Here is a 22,719-nt window from a genome sequence, read left to right as displayed (position 1 = left end):
AACCTTTCCTGAGAAGTTCTTTGGAAAGCCGCTCGCTCTCCCCGTCTCTGATTTTTGTCCACATTCCATTAACTTCTTTCTCCCCCTTCTATAAATATCCCTCATGTCAGATTGGATGAGAGCACGGGCTTAAAGTCGCTCGACTGTTGGAAAAACGAAGAAGAAAAAAAAAAAAGAAAAGACGAGGGTGGTGAGTATAGATAGATGGGGGGTAAATGGGAAGAGGGTGGGGGAGCTTGGGGCTTTTGCGGGGGTTTGGTTTAAATGAAACCAGGTGTGTTGTGGGACCAGTAAAAGGGGGCGGGGGCGGCGGGGGTACGTGTGTGTGTGACTCTGTGAGCTGTTGTGCCTGTGATTTGGACAGATTTGGAATTTCGGTATTTGGATATTTGGGCAACAGACCAGGAATTTCCACCCTGGGGGGTCAGGCAGAGGGGTGGAGGGTGGCAGCACAGGGGGCCCGAGGGGGGGTAAGAATGGGCTGTCCTACTCCCTCCTCTCCCTCCCTCCTTCCTTCCCTCCCTCCTTCGCTCGTCTCCTCTATCCCTCCCTTTGCCTGTGTTCATCTGCTCCAGCTGTCGGTCTCCCCGCTCACTCTCTCAGGGTCACACAGGCAGCGGTTCAAGGGATCACTTCTGAATGCCAACTCATCTGGGACGGACGCAGCCAGCAGACGGACACGCCGGCCACAGGGAGGCTTAGACGCAGAAGACCCATTGGAAAAGATCCAGGCGTGAGTTCAACGGCATGTCTTTAAATTGCTTACACGGACAAAAAAGGTAGATGTCATCAAAGCCAGACGCTGGCGGGTGACTTATGAAGCCTGCATTGCTTTTTTTAGGGAGGAAGGAAGGGAGGTGAGCTGTACCTCTTTCCCAGCTCTCTGGTACAGGCCATACACGTCACAGTTGCGCCGCTGTCTGCTCCGCTCCCCCCAGCTGCACTTGGCTTCTCACTGGAGCCAAGATAACGTGGCTGTATAGTTTACTTCTTGGCTCAGACCCTAGCTGGGGGTTAGACAGGAAGACAGGCAGTGAGTCACATCACGGGGCATGTTTTACGGTGCTGTATATTGCAAAATCCTCCCATCTCACCCCAGAAAGTCTGTCATAATCTCACCGTTGACGCTAGAGAAATGATGCCAAGACCGTTGGAGAGAAACTGAACTTCTGGGAGATAAACAGGTGCCAACGCGGCTCTAAACTTTGACGATGCTTCACTGATTTTTGACAGTATGTCGCTATGAATCAGGTGGGATTATAGAGGTGGACTTTTCCTTCATGCACAGCCAAACTTCTTGTTTGAAAACACTCATACATCAGCAGTGACCAGCATCTTGGCAGCTCAGAAGATTGGGTTTGATTTTTATTTCATCACACTCGGTTATTTAGTAGGTGTAGTTAGTCTCAAGCCAGACCTCCTTTTTTTTTTATATGTTTTCCATCAAAGCAGCTTGACCTTCCTGCTCTCTTTTAAAGTTGTCTTGACCAGTATTCCTCCAGGCCTTTTGAATGTTTTTGCTTTGGACTTTGGCTGCATTTACCCTAATTTTCTCGTCAAATAACCAACCATTTTCAGAGAAATGTTCCTTAAGACAGTTAAATCTGACCTTCAAATCATTCAGGCAAAAGCATGAGCATGAGGTTTGTGCTGTATGATAACCTTGAGTAAGAATACCACAGTAAACCTATATTAACTCTAAAATGTAAAACAAAAACATGTGACGTTATCTAATCATGTGCATATAAAGCAGACAAGCAAAGATTTATCCCATTTCTGCTGACATAACACTGTTTACAACTACTACTAGTAAGAATAGTAATAGTTTGTTTAATGATACCATGATAGATCTTTTTACAACTTTTTATTAACCTTAAATCTGACTTTTACCGTGTACAGCAAGATACTCGTTTAGTTTTATACTATATAATTAAAGGAGTACTTTGCTGAAGTATCCAGTATTCAATTTCTGACAGCTTTTTGCATTGTAGCAAATCTTAATTTGGCATTATTTGGCAACTCTTCCTCCTAAAAATGTTCCAGATCTTTGAGATTGTGAGCAGATCTGCTCACATCCCTTTATCTGATCACAGATTTTGAGTCAGAATCAGGTCTGGACTCTGCCTGGGTCATTTCAAAACTGTCATCTTCTTCTGGTGAAGTCATTATTATTGTGCCCTGCTGAAAAATTAAGTTCCTCTTCATCTTTTTAGCAGAAGCGTGGCTGTTTGTGCGAACACTAACCGCGCATAATCCCCTCCAGCTTGATTAAAGCTTCAGTTCGTACTGAAAAGCAGCTTTAAAGCACAATGCTGCCATCACCATGCTACACTGTGTTTATGGTGTTCTTTAGGTCATGTGCACTGTTTGTTTGTTTTTCAACAAAATGTTCAGGGTTGGTTTAATCAGATCCTGACACGTTTTCCCTTATGATTTCAGGAACCTTCAAATTTCTTTTGCCAAAATGTACCCAGGATTTAGACTTTTGAAAACATCTTAGCAAACTTACTGTTGCACCACATTTTCCTCACGTCATTTATGATGACGCCTTTTAACAGTCAGATCGCTCTGATGCTCAGGAATCTCTCAGTAGGTCATGACTTTTTATGGGAAATGTGACATAGAAAATGTCAGCTAAAGCCTGCTAGACCCAGAGTGTTATTTGTGGACTCTTAAAATGACGGCAGGTGGTTAATTCAGAGCAACATCCCCGGATCTAGAAGGGTGTTCACACTCATGCAACAGTTTTCTTTTCTTTTTTCTTGTAAGTTGTCTGAATTTTTGTTCAAAATAAATGGGAGAAAAGTTGTGAAATGATTTATGATGGTCAACTCTTTTCTACTTCACAGATATTTGCTATTTTAACATGGGGTGTGTAAACTTTTCTAATTTGCTGTATGTAATAAACACTCAAAATTGTCCTATTTGTAAGCAAGCCAGCTGGCTAGCAGTGCTCAGCAACAGGTGACAGAAACGTTTTGTTGTTTATGAAACCTCGGTATACATTGCTATGCTCCTAAACTTAAGGTGAAAATATAACAAACAGAAGAGAACCAGTGTTAAATTGGTTCTTTAGAGATTATGATACTATTATCCTGTCAAATAGGCAAAAATGGTTCCCACTTCTTTAATTAATTTGATAAACAAATCACATTAAGCTGATCAGCTAAAAGCTTGTCCTTTGTTGCATTATATTGGATTATTCCCCTCTTCTTGAAAACACAACTTTCACACACTGTGCTGTATATATGTAGCTTTATTTTACCTCTATAAACACAACATCTGCAATATATTTTCATGGTGAGATACCAAGACTGGACAGAAAAAAAAGCTGCCAAAGCCCAAAAACAAACTTTAGAAGTCCTTCAGAAACCTTTTGAGAAATACTGATGTACTCTCTATATAAATAAATTATAGTTGTTTAAAACTTTTTATACAGTAGTGTGTGAAAGACGGAGACCCCGTGGTTGGTGGGTTTGCAGGGTCACATCCACAGCTGAACCTGAGCTCCACGCCACACAAGTCCAGCTGTCTGTGCACCAAAAACAAACGCCCACCCCGCAGTTTACACTCCCCCACTACCCCCTGGTGTGTGTGTGTGTGTGTGTGTGTGTGTGTGTGTGTGTGTGTGTGTGTGTGGTCGAGCTATGTTTTGTTTCACTAGTTGTCCATGTGGTCATTTTTAAAGCTGCCTTGAAGTTTTTGGATTTAAAGGTGGGCTGACTGTGTTTATCTAAACAGCTTCTGAAGATAAATTAAGCCCCAGCATTTAGAAATAGGCATTCGCATGATTTTTAGTCTCAGACTAACACAATTGTTTTTGTGGACAGCAGTATTTAGTCATTGTTGCTGACCTATAATAAAGTCTTTATTTAGCCTAGGAGGTTCCAGTAGAGCTTCTCTTTTTGCATGGAGTCCACAAACAGAAACTGAAACAGTTTCAAGTGTCAGAAAAGTTAAACGTTAGGAATTTATATTTAAAACAAAAATGGGCATATATTACCACCTAAAAGCTAACTAAAACAATTATCTGTTTCAGAGCAGTTTTAAGGGCACAGTTGAGAATATGAAGGATGGGAATGTCTGAAGGGCCTGGTTTCTAGATAGTGGTACGATATAAAGTAAGTGAATTATCTTAGAAACAACTTAAAAAATAGCATCATCTGCATTTCTCTTCTCTGTTTTATGTGGAAACTAGATTAAGTAAAAGCATGATATTCTGAGTCAAGTCAATTCAGTAGAAAAATGGAAGCATGCATATAAATAATATCACCTTAGTCCAACACCTTAGTAAACTTCTTAGTCCGAGAGAAGAGAGGATATTTTTTTCTTTGGCTGTTAAGAGATGATACTTTTTTAAGATGAAATTAAAAAAACAGTGGTAGTTTAATTTTTTTTTTTAACTAAGATTAGCATGAGCATCAAAGAGTACATTTTTTTGAGAAGTTTTTATATGAAGTGATATTTCTTTTACCTGCAGTAACATCTGCAGCAATTAGCAATCTGTGGTCCTTTAGGGACTCAATTGTTCTTAATAGTTTTTGCTTCACAAAAGCATATATGATAAAGGTTGTGTTTATAAGTGTAATACAAAAAGACTAGTTTTAGTCGTTTTTTTATGTGTTGATATACAATATCTGCATAGACTTACAGAATGACACTCGTGGAATATATATATATATATATTTTGTAATTTAGCTGCAAACTAAGTACTTTTTTCCCTTCCATAAATATTGAACATTCTAAAAAAAATCATTCTCTTTTTGTAATTTTTTCCCCCTGCATTTAATCTAAATCCTGGAGAACAAAACAAAACTGTTACTTATTCTTTTGAGTTTATTTTTTTTTGGGGGGGGAGGTTGCGGCTCTTTATGAATTATATTTAAAGCATCATGTAAGGGTTGACCCTAGTATTAGCTTAATTTGAGATATATAAAATTCTTTTTCAGGTCGACATACAGCCCAATGCTCCATTTGGGCTGCCCTTCTCAAAAACTTGTCTATGTAATTGAGAAGGCCGGATCCTGAACGGGTCATGTGACCTGGAGCAGCGCTCTGCAGTGCAGACTTCAGACAGCCTTTAACTCCGACATCATTACGTGACAATAACGCTCATGGATGGTATGAGTCAAATCTGGGCCTACAGCCTGATTTGATGAGGTGGGCTGTGCTTATACGTCATATTATGCAAAGGTTTGTGGGATTCCTTACAGCTCCGTAGTGCCGGTAAGGGACATATTGAGGTTCTTATGCTAAATTAGCTGTAAGAGGAAGCATACAGGCTCCTTTTCCTACCTCCTTCCGTACTGACCGCACTATTCGGATGGCACTTATCATGTCGACTGCCGACGCACTTCTGCTTTGACTAAAGAGTCCTTACCCAATAGAGGTTTTCGGATGGAGTCAAAGTCTTTGTTGAGTTCAGAGTCAATCTCAGAGTGACTGAAAAGTTTCTTCTAAGCTGTCAACATTTTTCATCACTTTAGGGAGGAAGTAGTAGTATAAACTATTGTATCATCAACATATATCAAATATTTGGTTGTAGAAGTCTGTATTGCAGCTCATTTATCAAACATAGAGAATAAATAAGAATTAATCCTTTGTGGAAAACCCTTACATTTTGGCAGTGGCGTTAAAATATTGATTACTGCTGTCTTCTCTCTTATAATGAATTTCTGAACAAGTTCCGGACCATTTTACTGACTCCAGTAGCATTGAGTCTTTTCAATAAAGGTTTCTGATCTACAGAATGAAATGCTGTATCCAAATCCCCAAAGCTGCACAGTGATGTTTATTGTCTGGTGATGTCATAATTGTTAAAAACTTGGTACACATATTGTTAAGTGAGAGAAGTTGCTTCCGTTTGTCACTAATAAAACATTCAAAGACTTGAGCCTGTTTAGACAGTCTGGTAATTGGTTGGTAATTATTTAAATCCCTGGTAATGACTCTTTTTTATGAGGACAGGAAGACTTCTTTCAATCTATGCCCAGCAGAGCTTTTGCAGCAGTCCAGCCTCAACTACCTTAAAGGATAAAGTAGAAATTAGAAATGTCAAAACACATAACTAACGTTTGAAAAGCACAACAAAACTTATATTTAAAAACGAAAGCTTTGAGTTGGAAGCAACAAACCGTTTTGGTTAGACCAGCGTTTCAAATGATCAAATTCCATGACCAATCAATAATCTAATAATTGTTTCAGCTCTTTCAAACCCGGGTTTCTCATCGTCAGTGGTGGGAGCACCCGGACAATGAACTCCTGGGTCAGAGCCACATCCTCTGACATCCTCCTCCGCATCCTGCCGAGAGACGAGAGTTTAGGGGAACGGTGGCTGGAGGTTTTGGCTCCAGCTGTTCTCTCTTTTTTTTTTTTTTTTTTTTTTTTTCCTGAACCATGGGGGGTTTCCCAGAACCTGATACTCTGGGAACCACAGAAGTTGCGGGGCATCCCAGCTCAGAATCAGTACCCACATCCTTACAGGGCGTACCAGAGGTCCTCCACCCATTGATCCGAAGTCCTCGCTCAGCGGCCAGCGAGTGAGTGGACCCCAGACTGATGGTCAGTTTGGGTTGAGGTGGCTGCATTCTTGGTGGTTGTATGCGACTGTGACACCGATTCATAAAAGTCACGTACTGCGGTTGTGCGACGTTTTACCATCTGTGTTCTGATGGAGTTGTGGTAGTTTTTGTTTTCCAGAGGTCACAAATGGTGAACTGATGTCACTGGGCGAGTATTTGAGGCCGTCGGAGTCACCCTGTTAGTCTGAAGCCCAAATCCAACAATAAGCCGCTCCTGCTAACGTGGCCACTGGAATTCATATCCCGAGCGTGACTCCATGCATGGAGGCAGGCGGTGATTATAACTTTCCTGTCTTGCACTTTAGCTGGAGCTCACTCTCTTTGTAAACAGCAGTAGAGGTTTTTTTCCTTTTTTTTTTCTCCCCGGCGCATAAATTGGACTTTTTTTTTTTATATATACCTCTTTAGTTTGCCAAGGTTGTGAAGGGTTGATTTGTTTATTTTTAGGTTCGGTTTAAACTCAAAGCTTGTGTTCAGGAAAATTTAACTGAGGGAAGGTTGTGTGTGTGTGCCAGGAGTGAAGCCCGGTCCATCAGGATATTAAAATAATATGATACAATACAAACTCACCTGCAAAGTATAAGACACTGGATCCAGCATTGTGTAAAATATTAGTGATGGAGGAAGCACAGAGTAATCATTTACAGATGAGTCTTATATTGAATTGAAAACAAAGTTTGAGTTTCTCTGAGCTGTTTTTGTCAAAGTAATGAAAAGTATTCATGCCCCTCAAGTCTTCTACCATTTTGTTGGGTTACAACCCCAAACTACAATGTATTTTGTTGGGATTTTACATAATAGACCTACACAAAGTGATGCATTATCCCTGTGTGGTAGGAAAACCATACATGATATTTAATAAAAAATAAATTTACAATGAAAAATTAGAGACATTTTGTGTATTGTATGAATCCCCCTTTCAGTCTGCTTCCTCTTAATAAAAGCCAGTATGAGCTATTGCCTTTAAAAGTTACCTAGTTAGAAAAACAGGTAATTCAGTGTGTACTTTTAAGTAAAAATACTACTGTTCTGGAAATTTAGTGGCAGCATCGTTCTGTGGGTAAAGGGAAGCCGGTCAGAGTTTATGGGGAAAAGAACAAGCTAAATACAATTCAGTCCTGGAACAAAATGTCTTAATGGCTGCAAAAGACTTGAAAGTTGGGCAAATGCTCACCTTACAGCATGTCGACCACTCTCAACATACATTCAGAAGCACAATTGAATAATATAATATAGTATATGAGGCCTAGTCAAAGTTCAGACTTAAATAACATAATTTAAAACGTTTTTTTTTTTTTTTTACAGACATTCTCCATCCAGTCTGACTGGTTCGCATTCAGCGTTCCTGAGTTAGTACAGCTGCAAGTCTTTGGTAGTATGTCTGTGCTTGCTTAGCGCATCTAGAAAATTTCTGGCCTAGTTTTCTTTGAAAATAGCTCAATCTCATTCACATCAGACAAAGAGCATCTCAGAACATCAGCCTTTAAGTTTTTCTGTCGGATTCAGGTCTGGACCACTATATGACACGAATATGATTTGAATCAAACCGATACATCGTAGCTCTAGCTGCATGTTTAGATTCCTTCTTTCAGGTGAGTTTCTTGCAGCCTCTGGTTTTCTTACATGATTGTCCCAAGTTTAGCTGCATCCATCTTCCTATCAGGGCTGACCTGCTTACCAGTTAAAGCATCCCCACAGCATGATGCTGCCACTACCTCTACTTAGCAGCTGTGTTTATACTGAGACCAAATTAACTGAAAGCAATTGGCTGCACTGCATTTTATTTTGTGTGGGGCATCAGAGTAAAGGAGACTACAAACAGATACATCAAATACATTGATGCTTGTGGTTGTAATGTGACAAAATTTAAAGAGATACAATGTTTGACTATAGTTTTGCAAAGTAGTTCCATGCAAAATTCAGTTTTTATCCTTTAAATATATTTTGCTGTGCACTTGGAGTCTTAAGGAGAGCAGAAAAGTTAAATGTAGTCCTTCCAGCATCTGCGTAGATATCTTTATATTTTGTTTTGGTCATATTTTTAATACGTTCTGTTTTCTCTGTTTTGTGTATTATGTTTTTGAACAATAATGTCACAGTATTTCAAGTTAAAATTTTTTGCATTTTTTAATCTGCATTTTGCAAATTTTGTAGTCCAAGCTGAAGAATGCCGAAGCTACAGGTGGATAAGTATAAATGTTTGGCTGTTTGGTGTATTAACCCACACAATCCATTACACCGTCCCCCAGGATACTACAAAAATGGCCGAACGGGGTGCAGCGCACTGAGCTATATAATACACTGGAGTGCTCATCGCCCGCTGTTAGAACGAGTCGCTTTGAAGCCACCGGCCGCCATATTGGTACTCCCTATTTTCCTCCAGTAACTAGGGAAGATGTGCGCTACAGCATCGAATAACGAGGCTTTTCTCATGTTCAGGGGGGCTTAAAACTTTTAAAATGTCAAATGCCATATACTTTTATGTTATGTTCTAAAACTATCACGTAATGAGAAAGTCATGTGCTGAAATATTTTGCATTTTATTTATCTAAATATATATATATATATAGCATTTATAAATATATAAATAACAATATACAAAAACATATATTTACATATATGTATACATATATATACATATTTACATATACACATACTTATATCTACATGTATATATTTAATATGAATAACATGCAAAATATTTCAGCACCTAATTTCCTAGTAGTTGATAGTGTTAGTACATCCACTGACTGTAGAATTACCTGCGAAACGTTTTCAAACATCCAGAAAACTGCTTGTTGTTGCAGCCAAATCCTATGGGATTCTGTGAGAGTAGGGAGTAGCAAGATGGCCGCCAGTGACTTCAGTTTTTCGGCAAAATCAGCACTCCAGTGTATTATATAGCTCAGTGGGTGCAGCGGAGTGCTCTGCAATCTGGAAGGGGGCGGGATGTGAAGGCAGGCCTCCTTTAGATTTAAAGAGACAGCACCAAAACAAGTTGCTTTCAGATGAATCACAGAACAGGGGCAAAAGAGGGTCTGTGGGGCAAAAATAACGAGGAATTCAGACCAGAGCACTGCAGTTCCACTTTATTGAGACCACAACTGAATGATTTCAATGTGAAAAGTAAAGATTGTAAAGCACGACATGTCCCCTTTAAACTTCTCAAACAGAGCAAAAGTGACTTAGTTTCACAATGCTAGCTGTTTGTTTTTTTTTTGCTTTGTTTTAGGATAAGTTACAACTGCCTTGATCTACTTTGTGTTGTGAAGCGCGTTTCATCATTAAATTTGACTTAAATTGGTCTAATCGGCTACATTTTGAAACTCCTTATAAACTTGTGGGGGGGGGGGGTGCGGGGTCAGCAAGTTCGCACCAACTTAAGTTGTCAGATAAACATCTTATGTGACTAATTATGCAGTGTTTGATTTCCAGTTTTTGCCGCTACACTGAGACGCTTCAGCAAACACACTGAACACAGAAAGTTATGCATCATGTAAGGTTCAGGTTTTTAAGAGTCTCAGAGCCCCCTTTAAACTCTAAGGCATTGCCAGTTTGCAGACACAGGCGGCTTTCTGTAAGGGGCGCAAATGAAAGTATTGACTCGGTTATTTTTAGCCAAGGCTCAGAGTACGTCATAGTGTTTATGTTTTGCCTTGGCAGCAGCGTGTATTTCCATTTATTTATGTTGCGATTAAACTGCGTGGTTGACAGACGACGAACAAAGTCCACCAAGCTGACCGTCGTCTGAGAAGCTAATTATGAACCGGCTCCATTACGTTTTGCTTTAAATTGATTAACCTTTTTTTTTTTTCTCTCTTTTTGCCCAAGCAAAGAGTTTGAGACTGAACTGAACCATCCTGTGATGTCCAAAGTTTTAAGTTTGTCTTCTTTGTGTCCCCTCTCCCTCTCTGTGTTACAGATACGTCCTGCTCTGTCCATCGCAGGGTCTCGGCTTCAGAGCTCAGCTGCCTGTCTGACAGTCGTTGTGTGTGTATGTTTGTGTGCATGTTTTCCGCAAGATTGCCCATCAGATAGTGCATTAGTATGCAGGGCTCTTGTGTGTCAGTTTTGTGTGTGTGCATATGTGTGTCTGTGCTCCTCCGCAGTGCGATTTCACAGTCACATATAAGAACTAGCACTTACACGGTAAGGATTGATGAATCTCTGTCCTTTCTCTCTGCTCTCTTGTCTTTTTTTTTATTTACATCTGTGTTATTACTGAGAACAGCAACAAAAAGCTTAGTGGCTCCACATTATAATCGTTATTGCTGTGAATGCTTATGAGAAAACAAAATGTTACGAGTTACTTCTATTTTTGAGAAAGAAATAGAGAGACGCATGATGGATAATTGAGAACAAGTATTCCAGACTCGTATTAGTCTTTAAAAGCATGTTTTTAAGTCATGTTATGTGAATATTCTGCCATTTCACATTTTGTCAAGGGTCAACAACATACCTCAATGTATTTAATTGGGATCTTGTGTGACTGACCAACACAAAGGAGCAAACAACTGTGAAGTAGAGGGAAGAATTATAGATAATTTGCTAATTATCTTGCAAGAAAAACATGAAAAGTGTGAGAACAAAAAGTTTCTCAGTGATAGGGATCCGTCTTTGGAATGATTTACCAACAGAAATAAAAATAGAAACTGACCTGAAAACATTTAATAGAAAGGTGAAACATTGGCTGAAAGAAAATCAAATATGTGAACATTGAGTCATTATGATTATGTTGGATGTGAGGTGTTGTTTTGTGTAATGTTGTTAGGATTGTGTAAAATGTTAATGGTTGTCTTTTATAATGTATTTTATATATGATTGTGCAATGTGAGCTACGTTTTAGGAAAATGTATTTTATAAAGGCCTGACTGGGGACTGGGGTTGCAAATTAGCCTATAGGCTAGAAACCTTTCATGCAACAGATCTACACATTTTGTTATGGCTCTGCCTATTACAATTATGAATGTAATAATGTGCGCTGCATTGTCCCTGACAAATAAACTAATAAAAAAAAAAAAAACGAGAACCTGGTGGGAAGCTTGGCAGGCAGGCGAGGATGAATGCTGGATATTAACTCATGAGAGGTTTTCAATAGTCTGGCAGCAAGAGACTGTGGGGGTGATAGTGGTGGGGGGGGGGGGTAGGTGAACAGGTTGAGGTAATAAACCTAACGAGCTGCCGTCAGAAGATCACAGGTGAAGCAGATCATAATAATTAGGAGGTGCAGCAGGAACGTCTGTTCACAGACTCCCAGTTAGGGCCCCAACTAAACTTTGACTGGACCATTTTCACAACAACAACATGCTCCGTTGTAGCTCTAGATCCTGCTAGAAGGTGATCTCTAGCTCTGGTCTTTTGCAACATCTAACAGGTTTTCTTTGAGTATTACCCTGTTTGAAACTTCCTCCATCTACACATCACATCTGCCTCGCATCCTGGTCACAAAAACACCTCCCCACAGCAGGATGCTGCCATTAGCATGTATCATTGTAGGAATGGTGTGTTCAGGATGGCGTGTTATTGTTAGTTTTCCCCCCACACATAGCATTTTGCGTACAGGCCAAAAGGTTTAATATTAATTACTTTTATTCTTACCACTCTTCCATAAAGGCCAGATTTGTGAAGAGCATTTCTAATAAATGTCGTGTTACTACACCTGAGCAGTTGATCTCTGCAGCTCCTTCAGTTTCCCCTGGCTTCTCGGTGGTTTCCCTGACAAATGTCAGTTTTTATGAACCACCATGTCTTGATGGATTTGTATTAAAAAGTGCTGAATAAGATCTCCACAGTGTGGTATATTACCCAACTGTGCTTTAAACTTCTCTAAATCTTTACTTCAGACCTGTCTGCTCTGTTCCTCGGTCTTTGTGGTGATTTTTGTTCACTAACAAACCCAAAAAAACACATCTTAGGCCTTTACAGAATATATGCAATTATACTGAGATTAAATCCACACAGGTGGACTCTAGTTAGCGGTTTAGGGACTCTCTGAAAGTACACTAGTTAATTTCACTTTTTATTATAATTGATTTGATTTGTGCTGCACTTTATATTTTTCAGTCTCAATTTGCTATGATATAGTAACAACAACAAAAAAACTAAAAGCGGCAAAATTTAAAATACATTTAAACACTGGGAACTCTTTTAATGTCTTCAGTCCTCTCTTAAAGGAGTAATAAACCACATATTGACAGCAACATCAACCTAAATCATTCTCATTTGTCACCTAGGATGAAAGTAACATTCCTTATAAACAATCGGTCCTCTCCATCAACAATGTTTTAGTCAAGTTTTTCCTCTTTTCAAACCTAGAGGTACGGTCCAAAACTACTTTGGTTCATAGTGTAGCCCATGTTTACTTCCTGGTTCCTGAGCCAATCACATGAGAGCTCCCAGGGTTCCCAAAAGAGAGCGCAGCATTTGGTATTTATCTTAGCAAAAGAGCAGCAGCCTGCAAACATGGAAGCCATTAAGAGAAGCGGAGCAGAAATAGAACAGAATACAAACATGATAGACCTGTGGAAGTAAAGAATAAGTGGAGTTTCACTGCAATAACAGACCGTTGAGATTGCTGTGTTGTGTGTGTCGTTATGATTTGAACCAGTAGGTGTCATTATTACTTATTGCTCCTTTAAAACTCTCTGTAGCCTCTGGTATCTTCAGTGTGAAAAGGGGCTTAATGCAAATGCATGCCACACTTTTCAGATTTTATTCCTAAAATTTTAAACAGTGAATCATTTCCTTCCACTTTGCAGAAAGTAGTATACTTGAAGTTAATTTCATTAAGTATTCTTAAGTTTAAATATAAGCTGAAGTCCTTAATTTACTAAGACTTAGGCTTCTGTTTACCTTATAGTATAAGTCAAGTATTCTTCAATATACTTTTGCTGAGTTTCTGAAATATAGTTTATAAGTACACTGCCTAATTTTAAGTATGAAATAAGTATACTTGTAGTAATCTTGAATAAACTACTTTTTTGCTAAGGGTTGAGCTACAACTTAGAGTTGGTCTATCTTATAAAATTTGAAGTTTGTGGTTGTAACATGGCAAAATGTGAAAAAGTTACACTAGTCACAGTAGGACACTGAAACAGATGGTTGAATTCAATGAAATATTAGCAAATGTAGGAATTATGTTATAAGAAGACTTCTATAAAATATTGATTTAAATCCGGGTTTAATATCAGCAATAGATCATCTGACAGAGCGGGAGTTTTGACTTAGAACTTTGTGTTTTCCTAAAACATGAAGTTCCTAAAAAAACTGAAAGGCCGAACACATAAAAGTTGGCTTTGTCTCCAATTTTGCGCATGCCTAAAACTGGGGTGAAAGGTTTTAGTTTTACATTCATTCATTTGTGGAAATTAGTGACGCTTTTCTTGTTTAGCAGCTTGTCGAGACAGAACTTTTTCCCCTGAGGGCCCTAAAAAAAAAAAAAAAAAAATCAGCGTGCCGCTACGCCACACCTGTCAGGTGATGCTGCCGGCTTTCGGGTTGAAGTGTTAGCCTCAAGTCACCTCTCCTCCTCTCTGTGTAATGTTCCCTGTAAACGTCTCTTCTCCGGACTTTAAAGCGGTCATTGCTGGGGATAAATTTGGTTTTAATACCATGTTTCCTCACTCCTCCGTTTTTCTTTCCATGCAGGTCACATTGGTGTATTTTTCCCTCTCAGAGTGATAATGACCGTTTTTCCAAACCGAGACTTTAAACAGTTTGCCTCTAAGGCAAAAGTTTGGCGTCAGTAGGGACTTTTTGAAATGTCACAAATCTTTTAATGGATTTACCTCTCTTTGGCTCGGAGCTTTAACATGAATACCCCCTGCTTCGTTTTTTTCTTGTCCCACTACTGGAGATTTATTATGTATAATGAATATCTTATGCAAGTCCTTGGCTCGGGGAAGTCTGTTCACGTATTTTTTTCCAGTTTATTCTCACACGGTCTTATTTCGCTGTTGCTCTTTATAGGAATGCACAGATGGGTATCACTGGGACCCCCAGACTGAACACTGCAAAGGTGAAAATCTCACCCAGTCAGAATTTTTTTTTTTCAAGCTCTTCTCATCCATATTTTATCTGATTTCTCACACTGAATATCTATCCTTGGGTTTCCCGGCAGACATAAACGAGTGTGAGACCATTCCAGATGCCTGCAAGGGGGAAATGAAGTGCTTCAACCACTACGGAGGCTACCTGTGCCTCCCTCGCTCTGCGTCAGTCATCCCCGCTCCCGAGCCGTCCATCACCCCCACTGAGCCCTTTAACCCTTGCCCGCAGGGCTACGAGCAGGACGGAGACAGCTGCGTGGGTGGGTGCCTGCTTTTTCCTCTGGGTGTTGGAGGTGGGCAGGTGGCCGCAGGATGAGCGATCACCGAGTTAGTATTTGTGAGCGATTGTTGGTGGCCTGAGACCGCTGAGGGACAGGTGGCTGCAGCAGGCTGGTGCAATCTGTGTGGGCGTGAGTGAGTGTGTGGGAGCCCACAGGAGGTGGGTGAGCAGGACAGGAATTTAAAAGATTTCACACGAGGACAGCTGCTGCGGTTTTTTAGGAGCTAACTCGACAGCCAGAGACCCGCTTGTGCCGGAGGTGTCCACCATGACTTGCATAAGACAGCAAGCGTGACTCGACGTGATATTCTCAGCTGTTGGGTACAGGCGAGGCCAACCCTGCGGGCTGAACGGCGCCGTGTTTGCTCACGGTAAGCGAGTTTTAACATCCGCCTCTGGTCTGCTCTCACACACGCAGACGTCGACGAGTGTGAGCGACAGGAACACGACTGCCAGCCCAGCCAGCAGTGCATCAACACCCTGGGTGCCTTCGACTGTCAGTGCCCCCGCGGTTACAACAAGGTTGGCACGGAGTGCATCGGTGAGTTCGTCTCCACCCTCCAGAGCCTAAATCAGATAATTTTCCCCCACTGCGTTGAAGGAAGCCATTAACCCCCTGACTCATGTCTCTGCACCTCAGACATAGACGAGTGCAGGTACAGGTACTGCCAGCATCGCTGCGTCAACGTGCCCGGCTCCTTCTCCTGTCAGTGCGAGCCTGGCTTCCAGCTGGGAGGAAACAACAGATCCTGTGTCGGTAAGAGTGAAAATGGTTACTTCCCACATTAGCTCACCTTTAAATAAAAGTCCCGCCTTCTCATCTGCCTCGTCCAACATAAAATTAGACCAGAGAGCTGGTTTAGTAATGGTAAAATAATGAAAGTCAGTTGTTGCGTGTTAGCACATTCAGTGCCTTCCAACCGTGTCCATACCCCTTTAAACTTTTTTAATGTTTTTGCCACATTAAAGCCAGAAATGTTTGTGCATTTCATTGGGATTTTATACCCCAACATAAAGCTGTGAAATGGAAGAAAAATGTGGCAGTTATGTCTCTACCAGCTTTGACATTTTGCTCATTTCTTTTTGCGGAATAGCTCAGCCTCAGTCAGATTGGCTGGAGGGTCTGTTAGCGGCAAATATTAAGTCACGCTGCAGATCGTCTATTGGATTCAAACCTGGGCTTTGACTAGGCCACTCTAACACATAAATATGCCTCCATTGTAGCTCTGACTGTATATTTAGGGTTGGTCTGCTGGGAGGTGAACCTCTGGCCCAGTTTTGAGTCTCTTGCAGCCTCTAAAACACGTGTCAAACTCACGGCCGAATCTGGCCCGTCAAGGCAATTTATCCGGCCCTCAAGAGCCAAAAAAGGCATATCATGTCATTAAGTAGAGGCATATATCCTTTTAAAGTGTATAAAGTGGCTAAAACTGTGCCATCCTGTCACTAGTTGTCAGTTTTCCCACAACACATTAAAACAACCCAGAAAAGTCCAAAACGAGAAAAAGTGATGCAGAATGATGAGTTTAAAGTGTAACCCACCCCAGTATCAACTATCTTTGCAGATAAACTGTATTATCTGGGCCTGAGGTGCTACTTTTATGTTACTGTGCATTTTCTTATACTTCTATGTGAACTGAAATGAAGTCAAAAGTATCATCTACGCAGGTGCAACCGGCCTTTTAATGACTTCATGATGCCAAAATGGCCCTATATAGAAATTAGTTTGACACCCCTGCTCTAAAACCTTTATAATTAACTTTTTCCACCTCTCCACTAATTGCTGCTGTATAAACTCATCCCCGCAGCATGCTGCTGCCACCACCATGTTTCCCACTGGGAATAGTTTGTTCAGGGTGAAGCTCAGGCTTTGTCTGATCTGACTTAACCACCTCCCAACATTGCTGTGCCCTCTACAGCCTAATTTCTCTCGGTGCTCATCTTGGCATTCTTACGTAAAAGCCAGATGTTTGGACTCCACAGATAATAATAGTTGATCCTGTCAACAGATTCTATACCAAAGCTCACAGATCAACTGTATTCATACTGAGATTTAAAAACAATTCAAATCATTTTTCTTTCACTTCATCACATAAAATCCCCCAAATATGTCAAAGTTTGTAATTGCAATAACACAAAAAGTTAAAAAGTGCGAGGGGTATGAATGTTTTATTTTAAACCACTGTACTCGTCGCACCTCTATCCAAACGAGAAAATGTTTTGGTCTCATCCTGTTTTCCACACACCACTCCTCCCATCTTCACTTCAGTTGGGCGGTTTTGTGTTTAGTTGTAGCAGCTAAACTGTGATGATGGCTTGGCTCAGGTAATTATCTAAGTTTACGTAGGTGTACCCTGAAATTTCAATGTTCTCCAATTAAAATGTATCCAGTAAAACGTTGCGAAAAAAAAAACCCTCAACTTAAAAACTGTAACACATCCGTCGGTAGAGCCCGGTTTGTAAAAACAGGAACAAGAAGCTCCAGCAGCGCCACACTGAATACCAGGTTCTCCCCAGGGCCGTGTGCCCAGCCAGCCAGGTTCAACTCAGACCTAATCATCAAGCTCGAAGACAACGCTACAGCGGCGAGCCTCATCAGTAAAAACAGTGACCCGTTGTGCAGAGAGGAGGTGAAACACAACAGGTCCTCCCCACACTGCAAAAAGGGAACTAAAAGTAAGTAAAATTTTCTTGAAATTAGTGTATTTTTCCTTGATTTGAGGAGCTAAATAGGACTATTTGCCAATGGAATGAGTATTTTTACCCCTAAAATAAGATCATTAGATCTCTTGCATGTGAAATAAGATGATGGAGATGAATTGTTCCTATTTTAAGTGCAAAAACCTTATTCCATTGGCAAATAGTCTTGTTTACCTGCTCTAATCATGGCAAAATACACTAATTTTAAGAAAATTTCACTTACTTTTAGTTCCCTTTTTGCAGTGTAAATGTGGAGATGGTCCTGGACGTCGGGAGAAGCAGAACCACCAACACCACCGCCCTCGCCCAAAAAGCTCAGCAGCACTTTTACTTCCTCAGGAGACTGAAAAAGAACAAATCTGCCTCATGATTAATGGCATCATCCTATAGAGGGACAATAGAGAGCGTCTTGACATGTTTCATGCCCTGCCTGACATTTATAAGGACCGATGCGTCAGAAAGGCAACAAACTTCATGCTGGACGCGTCTCTCACCCCTCCCAACATCTTTTTTTGTTCTCCTGCCCTCTGGTATCCGGGCCAGAAGATCCAGACAGTCAAAGAGCTTCTTTCCTCAGACCGTCAGGACAATGAACTCTGTTCACAAGCCGCCCTGCAATCCACCTGTAAACACCAGGGATGGGTGACAGGAACTGAATGCACGCTCACTTTTAAATGCATCTGTTTTAGTAATAGTAATATCATCTTTATTGTCATTGAAACATACATTACAATGAAATTTGTTCTCTGCTTTTAACCCATCACCCTTGGGGAGCAGTGGGCTGTCATGTGCGGCGCCCGGGGAGAAATCTAGGGTCTTGCTCAGGGACCCAGAGTGCAGGCACTGGGGATCGAACCGGGTACTTGCATCCTTCTCTGAGTGCAAGCGCGCTGCTCGAACCACTAGGCCAACACTCCCCCTTATCAAATGTGGAACATTCAAATTGTTTCTCTCTGTCTGCATGTGTGTCTGTGGGCCTTCTTTTTTTTTTTTTTACTGAGCCCCACGCTCCAGGGAGAATGGTACACTGCAAAAACTGATCTAAAAATAAGTACAATTTTCTTAAAATTTGTGTTTTTGTCCTAGATTTGAGCAGGTAAATAATATTATCTGCCAATGGAATTAGTTTTTTGACCCCTAAAATAAGATAATTGGACATCCTGCACTTGAAATAAGATGATGGAGATGAATTGTTCCTATTTTAAGTTTAGAAGTCTTATTCCATTGGCAGATCATCTTATTTACCTGCTCAAATCAAGGACAGATACACTAATTTTAAGAAAATATTAGTTCTTTTTAGTTCCATTTTTGCAGTGTATATCACTATATGATGGAGGTGCACGATGGAAGCGACAACTAAACTGAACCCTTTATCTCAGCCATAAGTTTTGTCATAAAAAATATAGGTCTACCGAGTTTCGCTGCTTTTGGCAGAGAGGTGAATTTTCCCAGGAAGCAGCTCGGCTAGAAATCATATTTTTGGAGGCTTCGATGCAGTGAAATGTGCCGTCCCTGCTTTCAGATGTAAACGAGTGTGAGATGGGCGCCCCCTGCTCTCAAAGGTGCTTCAACACGTACGGCACCTTCATGTGTCGCTGCGATCAGGGCTACGAGCTCGCGCCCGACGGCTTCACTTGCAACGGTAAGAGACAAGCGCACGGCTCATTATCCAATCCACGCCCCCCATCCGCCGAGGACGGGCACTGAAACCTGATCTGGTTCCTTGTCAGACATCGATGAGTGCAGGTCCTCCAGTTACCACTGCCAGTACCAGTGCGTCAACGAGCCCGGGAGGTTCTCCTGCGTTTGCCCTGAAGGGTACCAGCTGGTGGGCATCAGAATGTGCCAGGGTAAGCAGCCGACACTGAGCCCCCCTGTCTTTGGGTCCCTGCACAGCCCAAAGCCTCACAGGCCTTTCTGTCCTCTGCAGATATAAACGAGTGTGAAACAGGCGACCATCAGTGCACCGACGGGCAGACGTGCGTCAACATCCACGGCGGGTACCAGTGTGTGAACGCCAACCGCTGCCAAGATCCATACGTACACGTCTCTGACAAGTGAGTGACGGCCCGTGGAAGGGTGCGTGTCCGCCTACACGCACTCAACACACCTTGTCCGAATTACCGAACTATGTGCTGGCCATCATCAGCTCTGAACATAATCAGCCCCTGTGAACGAGTGTGGCTCAGACTGCCAAATTGCACCAATTACTTTTTCCACGTATGAGTCCAGCTTTACGAGCTTTTCTTTTTGAACGCGCTCCAATGCAATAAGAAAACCTTTACAGCTGTGCACAAGCTGTAACAGGTGGAAATCGCTGTTAACGCGACAGAGGGGCGTAAAATGTGTGTCAGGAAAAAACACAAAGGCTACTGTTGAGTATTTGCTCATCTTGTGTGAGAACTTTACTCCCTCTGGTGGATGATAAAGGAACTGCTGACGTTATAATAAATTCACTTTTGTCATCAGTGTATTTTTTTTTCTTTTCTCTCTTTCTGTGTAAACCAGCCGCTGTGTGTGCCCCCATAGCCAGCCCGCCTGCAGAGATTTGCCTTACAGCGTGGTCCACCGGTACATGGCCATCACCTCGGAGCGCTCCGTACCCTCAGACATATTCCTGATTCAGGCCACCAGCTTCCTGACGGGCTCCCTCAACACCTTCCGCATCCGGTCCGGAGACGACAACAGGGACTTTTACATCAGGGTGAGGAACTGCAGGGCCTGGAGGAGCGCGGCGCGCAGCGTGTCTGCCAACTCTATCAACCAGCTCCGTTAGGTCCTAGAAAGACAAACTAGAGAAAAACATTGGCTATTTTTCTGTGTTGTAAGATTTGCACTAACAATAACATTTCAAATTCAGGTATGATTGTAGCTTTGTTCAAAAGTTCAGTTATTAGATTGTTGTAGCTTTACATATTTGAGCTATTTTATCTTTACCATTCAAGGAATCTCATGCCGTGGTTGGTTCTTGTTCCCTTTATTTCTATTAGTTAAACTAGTTTTTCTTTTCTTACCGTTTTCATGTTTCTTTTTAAGACAATGCGGCTTGTTTGGCCTGCTGGTGTTGGTCTTGTCATGTTCATGAAAGATGATGATATTAATACAAGAACATGTCTAAAATTATTTATTCAACAAACCTTTAGCCAATCCAGTTAAACACAAAACAAACTTGCTTTTATTTTATTTTTTTATGTTTAAAATTTTGTTAAACTCTTCTCATGTGTAATTTTATTTCTTGAAAACATTTTATATATATATGGAAATAATTCCATGATTGAATTTTTTGAATTTTAATTCACTGCCCCTCTTTGAAAAAATAAACAAATAAATAAAATAAATATATACATATATACACACTCACACACACACGCATATATATATATATATATATATATATATATATATATATATATATATATATATATATATATATATATATATATTATCCCAATTAGCTTTTCCTGGTTTATTTGAGTTATAAACTTTTGTTTATAACTTTATAACTGAATGAACTCCTCGCCTGGTTGCCAGTGATAGAAACGGACCTGTGTCACGTTATATTTGTACCCCAAGGAAACTGGAAGCCATGTGTTGCTCTAATTAGAAGTTTCCAGACACTCTTATCAAATTTAAAAATAATACAATTACAATTTCTTTTATAAATTATTATTATTATTTATAAATTACAGTGATTTTTACATGTATAATATAAACTACAAAACACATTTTTTCCATGTAATAAATGTACTCAGATTAATGTTTGCTTGTTTTATAGAAGCTTCCGTTGACTTTTGTTTCCTCTGCTGTGAATCTCTGTTTATTTGTGTGTGTTTCGTCTCTCCTTCAGCAAAACAATAACTACAGCGCCATGCTGGTTCTGGCCCGGGCCGTGTCAGGGCCCAGAGAGTACACGTTGGACCTGGAGATGTTGTCGGGTCACCCTCTGGTCAGCCAGCGGAGCAGCTCCATCCTCAGACTCTCCATCTTCGTGGGGCCTTACGCTTTTTAAAGCAGGAGCAGAGTGGAGGGACACAGATCCAAAAGTAGCTGTAAAACATAATTGGTCAATGCAGTTCAGCCAGTCACTGTGATATTTACATTATCAGCCTTTTTCTACTCATTTTGTCCACAGGAAGCAACACTTTCTATTCAGAATCCACTTGCGGTGCAGTAAACTCATTGTAGCACATCATCCAAGCTGCTACATCTTTTATTGGTTTTACTTTATTTACAACGACCTGAAAGTTTACTTCTGAGGTGATTTTACTCCGATCAGGTTGAAAAGGACTGAATTGTCATCAGATTTATCCGTCTTATCACCGGCTCACCTTTGTCCCGTTAATGTGGTCAGTAACCACTGACGTCAGACCACGGCACCCACACTTCCTCCGTCACCCTCCACTGTTCATTATCTGTGTTTGTGCTACTTCTCTGCTGTTTCTGGGTTTGTCATGTCGTGTTGTACTTTATATTTTGAAAGATTTGAGTCCAAATAAAACAATACTCCTTTCATCTGTGTGTCCCAATGAACATTTTTTTTTCAATATAAAAGGTTTAGCTCCCACCCTGTTAACCCTCCTGTTGCTGGTGGAATTAAAATATATTTTAATTATCAGATATTTTACCTGACAGAAGAGCTGCAATACCTCGCCAAATATCTGTACCCATTTAACCTTTTTACATATTTGAATGTAGCAGCAGAAAACTTTTTTGAATTGTAACACAAAGTAATAGTGGAAGAAAAATGACATATTTTAAATTTTCCTTGTTATATAGAAAGAGGGACGTGCATTATTATTAAGCTCCACCGGCTCTACATTATAAAAACAACTATTGCATAATTTACAGCTGGAAGTCTTTCTCAGTTAGATTTAGGTTTGCTAACACAACAAAGCTTGGATTCTAGACCATTTGCTTGCAGCTCTGGCTCTGTCCCAGTGGGACACAGTTTGTAGTCTTTTGCAGACTCTTGAGAGGTTTTATTCCCGGTGTTTGCTATATTTAGCTCCACACTCTTCTCTGATTAGCTTCCCTGTCCCTGTTGAAGGAACGCAAACGCACAGAATGATGGTGACACCACAGGGTTTCATGGTGGGCACGGTGTGTTGAA

The 22,719-nt window shown here is 40.8% G+C and overlaps 1 protein-coding gene across 1 annotated transcript; it reads left to right on the top strand.

The window, feature by feature from the left end:
- The first annotated feature begins 541 nt into the window (after nt 1–541).
- On the top strand, nt 542–22,121 carry efemp2a (EGF containing fibulin extracellular matrix protein 2a). The gene is made up of 11 exons (XM_021316067.2): nt 542–733; nt 10,504–10,730; nt 14,550–14,598; nt 14,701–14,889; nt 15,328–15,450; nt 15,550–15,666; nt 19,132–19,251; nt 19,340–19,459; nt 19,540–19,666; nt 20,118–20,313; nt 21,457–22,121. Exons 2-11 carry the CDS (start codon nt 10,629–10,631, stop codon nt 21,616–21,618), a joined length of 1,305 nt encoding a protein of 434 aa, XP_021171742.2. The 5' UTR covers nt 542–733; nt 10,504–10,628; the 3' UTR covers nt 21,619–22,121.
- Nucleotides 22,122–22,719: the final 598 nt, after the last annotated feature.

The sequence above is a fragment of the Fundulus heteroclitus genome, chromosome 23 (genome assembly GCF_011125445.2).
Source record: "Fundulus heteroclitus isolate FHET01 chromosome 23, MU-UCD_Fhet_4.1, whole genome shotgun sequence".
Taxonomy (NCBI): domain Eukaryota; kingdom Metazoa; phylum Chordata; class Actinopteri; order Cyprinodontiformes; family Fundulidae; genus Fundulus; species Fundulus heteroclitus.
The sequence above is the reverse complement of the archived record's forward strand: the minus strand, read 5'-3'. Positions and strand labels throughout refer to the sequence as shown.

Coding starts and splice junctions, on each gene's coding strand:
- efemp2a (XM_021316067.2), top strand. CDS start 10,629: ATGCAGGGCTCTTGTGTGTCAGTTTTGTGTGTGTGCATATGTGTGTCT. Junction 14,599..14,700: donor CCAGACTGAACACTGCAAAG/GTGAAAATCTCA, acceptor GTTTCCCGGCAG/ACATAAACGAGTGTGAGACC. Junction 15,451..15,549: donor GGTTGGCACGGAGTGCATCG/GTGAGTTCGTCT, acceptor TCTGCACCTCAG/ACATAGACGAGTGCAGGTAC.